This window comes from Nerophis lumbriciformis, linkage group LG16, assembly GCF_033978685.3.
Source record: "Nerophis lumbriciformis linkage group LG16, RoL_Nlum_v2.1, whole genome shotgun sequence".
NCBI classification, from domain to species: Eukaryota; Metazoa; Chordata; class Actinopteri; order Syngnathiformes; family Syngnathidae; genus Nerophis; species Nerophis lumbriciformis.
Window position 1 is genome coordinate 14,349,599 of NC_084563.2, and position 10,592 is coordinate 14,360,190.

Sequence of the window (10,592 nt, forward strand, 5' to 3'; positions counted from 1 at the left end):
GGCTCTCCTCTCCTTTCTCCGAGCGCATTGCAGTCTTCGCCAACAAGTCTTCAATAAAGCCAAAAGTTAACCATTTCATTGGTCATTTATATGTAGTTTGCATTGTAAAACTCCAATTATTCTCCGTAAAACGTATATTGTGTCAAAAACTTTCGTAAGTCTGGAATTGATTACCGTATTTTTCGGACTATAAGCCGCAAATATGTAGGTTGTGAAATTAGTCATTTACCGGTACACAGAAATATTTTGTAAATGTTTGTTCACATACTTTTCCAAATGGTGTCTGTAACACGGCAGTAAAACGGCTGATCAAACAAAACAGAAGTCGTCATCATCATTGACCCACTAGCTCTCCAATCAGCTAAACAGACTCAGTAATTCCACGCTAACGTTTTGGTGATTTATTGACAAATTTGTGAAACGGAAGCAATACAAAAAGAATCCCATTGTAAGTAGGGCTGGGCGATATGGCCTTTTATTATTAATATCTCGATATTTTTGGGCCATGTCACGATACACGATATATATTTTGATATTTTGCCTTAGCCTTGAATGAACACTTCATGCATATAATCACAGCAGTATGATGATTCTATGTGTCTACATTAAAACATTCTTGTTCATACTGCATTAATATATGCTACTTTTAAACTTTCATGCAAAGAGGAAAATCACAACTAAGTCAATTTACTAAAAGTGTATTTATTAAACCGTTAATAAGCAGTGGCACAAACATTCATGTCATTTCCAAAACAGAAAGTGCAAGATTGTCAGCGCTATTAGTGCACTTTTGTGCATGATGTCACTAAGATGACATATCAAAACAACACTAAATTAAAGTGCACTTTTTGTACAAAACGCCACTACAATATTTTAAAACAAATAAAGTGCACTTTTGTGCATGATGTCACACAAGATATTTCAATAACTGTCAAATAAAAATGAGCTGCATAATAGGAAATCAAATAGTGTATGTCCTTCACTATGTGGTAGGTTCCTGCGGACGTTATCTCCTTCTGTCGATTTTTTTTTCATACAGTGTTGATCTGGAAATTGTTGCTTCGGTATTTCGTGGGTGTGGCACCGAACGGAGATGTTGACATGCAGAGTTTCAAGCACTCTTCATTCTCTAGCAGGTGACTTTTCAAATGATGCTACAAATTAGCAGTGGTGCTACTTTTTGTAGCAACGCTTTTGCCGCATAATTGTTCAACATATTCCCGCTTGACGCCAAACCACCTCCAAATGATGCACCCTGTGCTGTTTTTCTTGGGAATTAATTCTTCCTCCGTTTGTTACCAGATTCGCACCTTCTTTCTCTCGTATTACCACCCGCACCGCACCGTTAGCATCACAGCTAATGTTACCCATTTGGTTACCTCTCTGCTCGGGGAGGGCGTGTGACGTTGCACGCGTGACTTATGTAAGAAGGTGCGCTTCTTTAAGTCTCTGTGAGAAGGAGAAACGCCTGTAGTGTAATGCCCGCAGCTAAAAGCAACTGCGTGAGAACGTATACTCGAATATCACGATATAGTCATTTTCTATATCGCACAGAGACAAACCCGCGATATATCGAGTATATTGATATATCGCCCAGCCCTAATTGTAAATTGTTAATACTAACACAGACACTTGTAAATGTGTTAGCATACTAGCTAATGCTAACAACGTTAGCTTCATTACATTACGATAGTACTTACAAATATGCATGAAAACACTCCTGCAGACATTACATTGTTTAATAAGTAAGAATTGTTTGAGTGATAAATGAACAATCCTTTTGAGCAACGCGCTTATTTCCGGTTTACGGCATCAAAACAAAAATTCGATTTTCAACCCGCAATAACTGCAGTGAGCAACCCGTCCATAAGATGGCGTCATATCAAAAACAATAACACACTATTTCAGTTACCATACCATACCATACCATACCAACTTTATTTATAAAGCCCTTTAAAGACAAGCACAGTTGAAAAACAAAGGGCTGTACACCACAAAGAAATGGAGGCAAAGGACAGACCAAAAAACAACATTTAAAACAGAAATAAAAAACAACATTTAAAAAGCAAATATAAATTACCCTAAGAACAGTTTGTTAGATAAAAAACAGTTTAAAAGCTAAAAACAGTTCAAAGTCTCATGGTGGGTTAAAAGCCAGTGAATAAAAATGGGTTTTAAGAAGGGTCTTAAAAATAGCCAAAGAAGGAGAACACTATTTCAGTTATCTGCCTGGGTATAATGCAAACTATTGAACACAAAACATAATGAGCATTAGCTGGGGGAAAAATCCATAAATCAGCCGCTCCGTTTTATAAGGGGATTGTGACTTGTATTAAGTTTCTTTAGATATTTTGACTAGAAATAAGAAATATATACTTGGTGAGTTTTTCCAGTGCATGATTTATCCGGGAGAGTTTTGATACCAATTCCCTTGACCCAGCCTCACACAAAGAAGTTGTAGACTCCATGCTTTTCCAAGTTTGCATCCGTTTTGTCGTAGGTTGACATGTCTCGGAACGCGGTCGACGGATAATCCTAAATATCAAATATTTTTTGATAACGTAGAGGGATTGATTCATTGCATAGTTTGATTTGTTTTGCTTGTATCTGCTTTTAATGGTAAGATCTAGGCCCTTTGCGTACTCAGACAGTTGGCCCACTATGTGCTGCGCAGTAGCCATGTTGGTTAGGTGGCCAATGACTTCTGTTCAAGAGTGCTTCCTGTCCTGTGATGCCATTATTGCATGTATCGCCTACTCGACATTGCATCCATCTCATTTTCCAGTTAACTGCTCCCATGCTTGCTGCATGCCGCACCTTGCTCTGTTAAAACCTGATCAGTCATGTATAACAATAATCTAATCATTGACAAAACATCCTTCCAGTATTCATGAGTTCAAGGCTGTCAGTCAAATCCTAGAGCTGACAATCAGTGCGTGTCCATGCACTAAATTAGTCCGACTTCTCAAATAGTTAGACTCTAAATAAGCCTCCTACAGTCCATGGAAGCACGTTTTTTGAAAAGTCGGACTAACACACCTGGATTATGCGATTGTAAACCACATCTTTCGAGGGGGGTGTGCGGCAGGAGAGGACCCTTAGTATCACGCATGCGCCAGTCTCAAGGCGTGGGAAACAACCCGGAAGCAGATACAACTCAATAAAAACGTAGCAACAATTGTCATGAAGAGGAGACTGTTTATTTGCTTCATACCAACAAAACATTTTGAAGTACATAGATGGTAGAAGAAAAGAAACTGAGATTTATTTAGGAAGGTAGATAAGGAAATGTGGAATGCCGGCTTTATTTGGACTCTCGAACGAAATATGAATGAGATGAAAGATAATGAAGTGCAGAACCATAGCAATTTTCATCTGATGTCAGTCGCGGCACGAGCAGTTTGGATTTAAAACGCCTTCCATCAATCCACAGAGCCTTTTTGATGAACTTTAAGACATTCAAAAGTTTTGTTTCCATGATTTTTGTCAGAAAATTCCTTCGAAAAAAACTCTTCCGCTCGTCTGTCTTTGCATCCGAGCTGCACCCGCTACGATACATTCTTGGTCGTAGGGTCAAGATCATTTCTTGATGATGTCTGCTATTTAACACCAGCATAGCCATTAGAGACCTAATATCTGTAATATGTGCCAGTATTACATCGGAAATCAGTCAAAAAAAGTTGTAAAGGGCTCCGCAAATCAAATCAAATCAAATCAACTTTATTTATAAAGCCCATTTAAAATTTACCACAGCGGTAGCCAAAGTGCTGTACAAATGGCTGGAGTGACTTCATAGGTCAACCGGAAAAGGAATTAATTTAACCGCACTAAAAGGAAATAGTGCCCCCAGTGTTCGGGAGGCACTTGGCCTATGACCAATAGTTGCATTAGAGCAGTGGTTCTTAACCTTGTTGGAGGTACCGAACCCCACCAGTTTCATATGCGCATTCACCGAACCCTTCTTTAGGGGTTCTTCAAATTCAAGATAAAGTTATGTTTTTTTACTGCTGCACAAAATGAACGGGCATGAACATCACCTTGTTCAAAGAACAAAACCAACACAGTGCATGAACTCACGACAAATTACAGAATTTTTCGGAGTATAAGTCGCTCCGGAGTATAAGTCGCACCGGCCGAAAATGCATAATAAAGAAGGAAAAAAACATATATAAGTCGCACTGGAGTATAAGTCACATTTTTTGGGGAAATTTATTTGATAAAACCCAACACCAAGAATAGACATTTGAAAGGCAATTTAAAATAAATAAAGAATAGTGAACAACAGGCTGAATAAGTGTAAGTTATATGAGGCATAAATAAGCAACTGAGAACGTGCCTGGTATGTTAACGTAATATTATGGTAAGAGTCATTCAAATAACTATAACATATAGAACATGCTATACGTTTACCAAACAATCTGTCACTCCTAATCGCTAAATCCCATGAAATCTTATACATCTAGTCTCTTATGTGAATGAGCTAAATAATATTACTTGATATTTTACGGTAATGTGTTAATAATTTCACACATAAGTCACTCCTGAGTATAAATCGCACCCCCGGCCAAACTATGAAAAAAACTGCGACTTATAGTCCGAAAAATACGGTAGTTGCATTAGAGAGAGTGCATGGACACTTGGACTTCACACATAGGTGTAAATATATACAAAAATTAAAACTTTGAGAAATCAGACTAATTTATTGCATGTTTATCACCCACGTGCTATCTCTTTGCTAAATGAAGCGCTTTATTATGTGGACCTCTCATTCGAATGCCCGCACCATCTGCCCTCCGCCAATCCACAACAGTGTCCTTTTTGTCGGGTAGCGTCTCTCGCACAAAGAGCCTTTCAAGGCTGAAAGGCTCACGCCAGAACAGAGCGCAGCCTCAGGGTGGATTTATGGAGGGACACACTTAAAAAGTCGGAGAAGGACAGATGTTGTGTCCACTGTGTGTCTTATCAGCAATGATGATGATAACTGTGTCCAGCAAAGCAATAATGGCGTCATCTCTCTTATTTCCAGAGAAGGATTCCTGTAGGAAAGCGCTCCCTTGTGGCCACGCTGCTGTGAATGACTCTTCCTTATTATTCCCCACCCCCAAAATGTGTGAGCGTTTGCTCAGTTGGACTTTTTTTTATTACATGCTGGATGATGCTTTGTCTCATTTTCTTCCTCCTTTTTACACACCCAAAACACATTCCACGCTTGTTTCCAACGCAGTGACGTTTGCATGGCGTATGTGGAGTGTGCTTTTTAGTTGGAGCCCATATTAACACACAACAACACGACGGCTGCTGTGACGGGCAGAAACGTATCGCCAAACACGCGTCACACGCTTGGGACGTGAAAAGGAAGGCAAGTGCGGTTCAAATTCCAAATCGGTTAGTCTGTAAAAATAAATGCAGCTTAATATTTAGGTGGTCTAATCCAGCTTGGATATCCTGTAGAGGAGGCAAAGTCTTACTCTTACTACATTTAATGGCTACGATAGAAATAATATGTACTGCAAATACATCACAATTGATTTTTATTGTGTTATAAAGGAAAGTATTAGCCCCGCTCTGAAAAGCAAAAGCATGTATTTTTGTTTTTCCTTTATCAAGAATAAACAACAGTCCTCATTTTCACTGAGCTAATTGTTAATAACACAACTTTATTCTCATAAAATCTGACTTTTTCTTCCTAATATTACATCTGTTCATCCCCCAAAAATAAACACTCAATACACCCAACATTTTTAAATTACAGCTTTGTTATTGAAATAATTTTTGCTCTCATATTCCATTTTTCACCTCTTGCAAAATATGACAGTATCCTGATGGAATGCCAAATATTTTCTCATAATATTTAGATGTTAATGGCAAATAATTTGTAATATTGTGAATTTATTCTCTACATAGTCCAAATTATCTTTTGGTTAATTGTTTTCCTCTCACGCGGACTTTATTATATTCCAATTTTTCCTCAAAATATTACAAATTCCTTTTTAGGAATTGACAACTTTTTTCTCATAACATTACAAATGTATTCTTAGAAAATGACAACTTTTTAACCTAGTATTACAAATGTTTTCTTAAAAAAACTACTTTTTTATTGCAATAATTACAAACTAATTTTTTGGAAAATGCATTTTTTCTTGTAATATTACAAATGTATTCTTAGAAAATTACAACTTTTTTCATGTTGTGTTACACATACGTATATCCTTAGAAAATAACCACTTTTTTTGTGTAATAGTATAAATGTATTTTAGAAAATGACACATTTTTAATTGTAATATTACAAATGTTTTCCTGAAAAAATTTAACTTTCTTATTGCAATAATTATTATTATTATTTTTTTAAATAACGTTATTCAAATTTATCCTTAGAAAATGACAACTCTTTTCATGTTATGTTACACATACGTATATCCTTAGAAAATAACCAGTATTTGTAGTATAAATGTATTTTAGAAAATGACACATTTTTAATTGTAATGTTACAAGTGTATTCCTGAAAAATTTTAACTTTCTTATTGCAATAGTTACATTTTTTTTTAAATGACGTTTTTCCAAATGAATCCTTAGAAAATGAAATGTTTTGATTGTAATACTGTACTACATATTTATTCTTCGTTAATGAAAACTTTTTTGAATCGTAATATTACAAATTTCTTCTTTGAAAACAACTTTTTTCTTGTAAAAATACACATTCATTCTTACAAAATGACAACTTGCGTAATATTACAAATGTTTTCTTAAAAAGTATTTTAGAAAATGACACATTTTTTATTGTAATATTACAAATGTTTTTTTTAAATAGTACAATTCTTTATTGCAATAATTACAAATTATTTTTTATACAACTTTTTTCTTGTAATATTACAAATTCTTAGAAAATAACTTTTTTGCATAATATTACCAATTTATTCTTCGAAAATGACTATTTTTATTGGGATATTACAAATGTATTCTTCGAAAATGACAATTATTTTTATTGTACTATTACAACTTTATTCTTCGAAAATGAAAACCTTTTTAATCATAATATTACAAATTCCTTCTTTGAAAATTCCAACTTTTTTCTCGTAAAATTACAAAAATTAATTCATAGAAAATAAACTTTTTCCCACACAATGTTACAAATTTGTTCTTTAAAAATAATATTTTTTTCACATAATAGTACACATTTATTTTATTATTTTGTTGTTGTGATATTATTTGGCATTATTTTTAATCAAAACCTTCCTTGTTTTACATCCCAACCGGCTGACAGTGTTTGGCTTATCTATTTACCACTTCTCCACATACCTCATCGTGTGTTTCATGACTATTTTTTTGTATTAGCGGGTCACATTTGCACTTTAAAACCAATTAACAACAAAAAAGAACACACATGTGATGTTTTATTAAGTGTATGTTTTTGATCTATGCTTTTATCATGACACATTTTAAGTTTGTACTCGTTTTTTTTTTTTTTAATAAAGCAAAAAGATTGTCCTAAGAGGCAAATAAAAGCCGTTCTCACCTATATTTTCTGACTTCATTGATGAGATGAAATGCAGACGCTGGGGTCCTTCCCAGAGGTCCTCCCTTTACTGGTTTGTGTGTATTTCCTTTGCAGTTCTCCCTGGTTCTGCACCGAGTAAGGGACCGTCCTCAAATTCCAGCACTTTTAAAGGAAAACCCTTTTCCTGGGTCCTTTTATTTTAATCCCCACTTTTTGCTTCCTCTCCTGTTTCTGTGATTAACACATTTTCCACTTGGATGACAATGTTGGAGACAATCACATGCATTCTAATCAACACTTTTCTCCTCCTCACGCCAGATTTGTGCTTCTCTAACGGCCACATCTTTTTTTTGTCTCTCCTCTCTTTAGCTTCTTTTAATGTCTTGACCATCAGAAGAGGGGGGGATGGCAGCTTCAGCAAACCACTAAGCACCCTTTACCTCTTCTTTCTGTTTTTTTCCCGCCCTCAGTTGTATTTTCTCTTCTCCTTCTCTCCCATCGCATCATCCCCTTTTGTCAAATATGATCTTCAGTATGGACCTCTCTTCACGAAGCTCTAATTACAGTCTTAATGTCATGTAAGGGGGACCCTGCAAATCACCTCCGGTTTGCACGCTAAATTAAGAATCAGGCTTCCCTAGGACAGGTGTACACTGTGTAATAATAATCGCACAATTGAAGCAGTCGTGACTATGCCAAAGCAATATAACAAATCCATGTTTACACTACATACAATACCACGGAGGGGTCATGTTTCCCGTAACACGTCGTGCTTTAATATTCCACCGGCCTATTCTATTTTCAGCATGCTTTTTTTTATTTCCAAAATGCTTTGATCCTGGCCTTTTGTTGCTCGTTTTCAACCCCATCCCCCCTTAAATAACGGGCCGTTTCTTGCTCCCAATGGTGCAAATTATGAGTACCCTATTTTGCCAAATATTAGTATAAAGTGGAGTTGAGGTAAACTCCTGTAGGAGTATTTGGAAAAAAAGAACAAAAATATACAAAAAAAAAGAAGAAGAATACCCATGCATTTATATAATTTATAAGGATATATTTTGTGTATTGAAGTGCATTGAAGACTTGTTGTTACCTAACATTTTGTGTCCAGAAACATTTTTCTAGCATCCGTTATTGTTGTCAGAAAACCCTCCCATACAACAAATGATCAATATCTTGCTTAAGTTGACTCCCATTCATGTACATTTTCAATAAAAAAAAAACCTATATGATCAAATATATTTATATTGTGTCCTTTTATTCACAGCATGTGTGTTTTCTTATTAACACCCTCAAGAAACTTTGGGGTACAAACGTGTACTTTCCACTTATTGGCCAGAATTTGTGTTTAATCCTTTTCAAAATGTCATCAACACCCTCTGTGTACACTTTTTTACCATTTACTCTTAAAATGTGTATTATAAATCACAATGCTTATCATTATTGACTCGACAAAAGATGTGATAATCTGAAAGTATTGCATATTTTATGAGGTATGGGTTTCTTTTGATGTTGACTTAAAAATATTGTAATAAATTTGTGAATTATTATACTTTTTTTTTTTTTTTTTAATGTCATGATCCACTTTGTTCTTCCTTTACTCTCGGGACCAATTTAGCCACATTGACTTTATAATTACATGTTCTTAAACAGTATTTGGAACATACTCTTCTAAAAGATGATGAATCCAAATCAAAATTGATAAAGTATCATTTAAAATATCAGCCCAATGTTTAGTGTAACAATTAAAAATGTTTGCATATTTTTAGTTTTTCCGTATAATAAAAAACAAGGGTTCTTGTGACATTAAATGTATAAAGAAATATTACATAGCGCTTTGTAAAACTGCATGCACTCTACAAAAATTAATCTTGACTTCCTCATTTTGAAAAAAATTGAAATTGTTTACTTTTGTTTTGTAGGCTAAATGTTTTATATATTGTGCTCCTGAGTTAATGTTGCAGATCAATGTGAATATATTAATAATTAAAGAGTTTATTACATTACATTTTTATTATCAAATGGTTGAAGTTGTTCAAAAATAGTTTTATATTTCAAAGCCTATTATTGACAATCCTTACGGAACAGGAACACAGACGTTTTTCTTTTTTGTAACATTCTAAGTCGTCAAATATGGCAAGTACGAGGTGGCCAACAATTTTTTTTCAGGCATATTGATTGCACTTTAAATATTTTCTGTTACAGACTAACAAACTAGTGGTTATATTGAAATATCGATATCGCCGATAGCAGATTGTTGTGCTGTAATATGGAAGAGTGTTAGAATAGAATAAGAAATGTTAATTAATATGATTGTAAATGCATAACCCAGTGTGTCAAAAATTCTACATATATAAAAACATTATTTCTTTATTATTGTAATTTTTCTAATTCTATCCATCCATCCATTTTCTACCGCTTGTCCCTTCCGGGGTCGCTAGAGCCTATCTCAGCTGCATGGTAGGCAGAGTACACCCTGGACAAGTCGCCACCTCATCGAATTAATTCATAAATTAGTAAAAAAAAAAAAAAAAGTATTTCCACCAGGACTGCATACTGAAAAGTCAAGTATGGGGGAGGTCATATTAATTTCCCTCAAAACTCACCAAATTTGACACACACATCAGAACTGGCGAAAATTGCTATCTAGGTAATCAAAAAACCAAACCCCAAAATTCAAAATCGCGCTCTAGCACCCCCCTAGGAAGAAAACACAGACACAACTGCCTGTAACTTCCAGTAGGAATGTAGTAGAGACATGAAACAAAAACCTCTATGTAGGTCTCAATTAGACCTAGATTTCATTCACTGACATCCTTCAGTAAAAATCAACAGGAAGTTGGCAATTCCCCCTTCAAAACAAAAGTTTAGTAAAAACAGTCACCTTTGCCTCTTTGAGCTGTAATTTGACCCCCTTAACATGCTTCAAAACTCGCCAAACTGGACACACACATCAGGACTGGCGAAAATTGCGATCTAATAAAAAAAAAAAATTGCGCTCTAGCGCCCCCTAGGAATAAAACACAGACAAAACTGCTCCTAGGAAGAAAACACAGACAAAACTGCCTGCACCTTCCAGTAGGAATGTCATAGAGAC

General features: G+C 35.2%; 1 protein-coding gene across 3 annotated transcripts in view; it reads left to right on the forward strand.

Annotated features, from left to right (window-relative positions):
- septin6 (septin 6) overlaps positions 1 to 10,144 on the forward strand; it is a 39,932-nt gene extending 29,788 nt beyond the window's left edge. The window contains exon 10 of one of the 3 annotated variants that reach the window (XM_061976690.1): positions 7,610 to 10,144. In XM_061976690.1, the coding sequence (XP_061832674.1) occupies positions 7,610 to 7,634 (25 nt within the window). In that variant the 3' untranslated portion in view covers positions 7,635 to 10,144. Of the gene's footprint in view, positions 1 to 5,026; positions 6,176 to 7,609 lie in introns of those variants that run through there. The other 2 variants (XM_061976693.1, XM_061976691.2) reach the window with 2 other exon arrangements.
- The last annotated feature ends 448 nt before the right edge of the window (positions 10,145 to 10,592 follow it).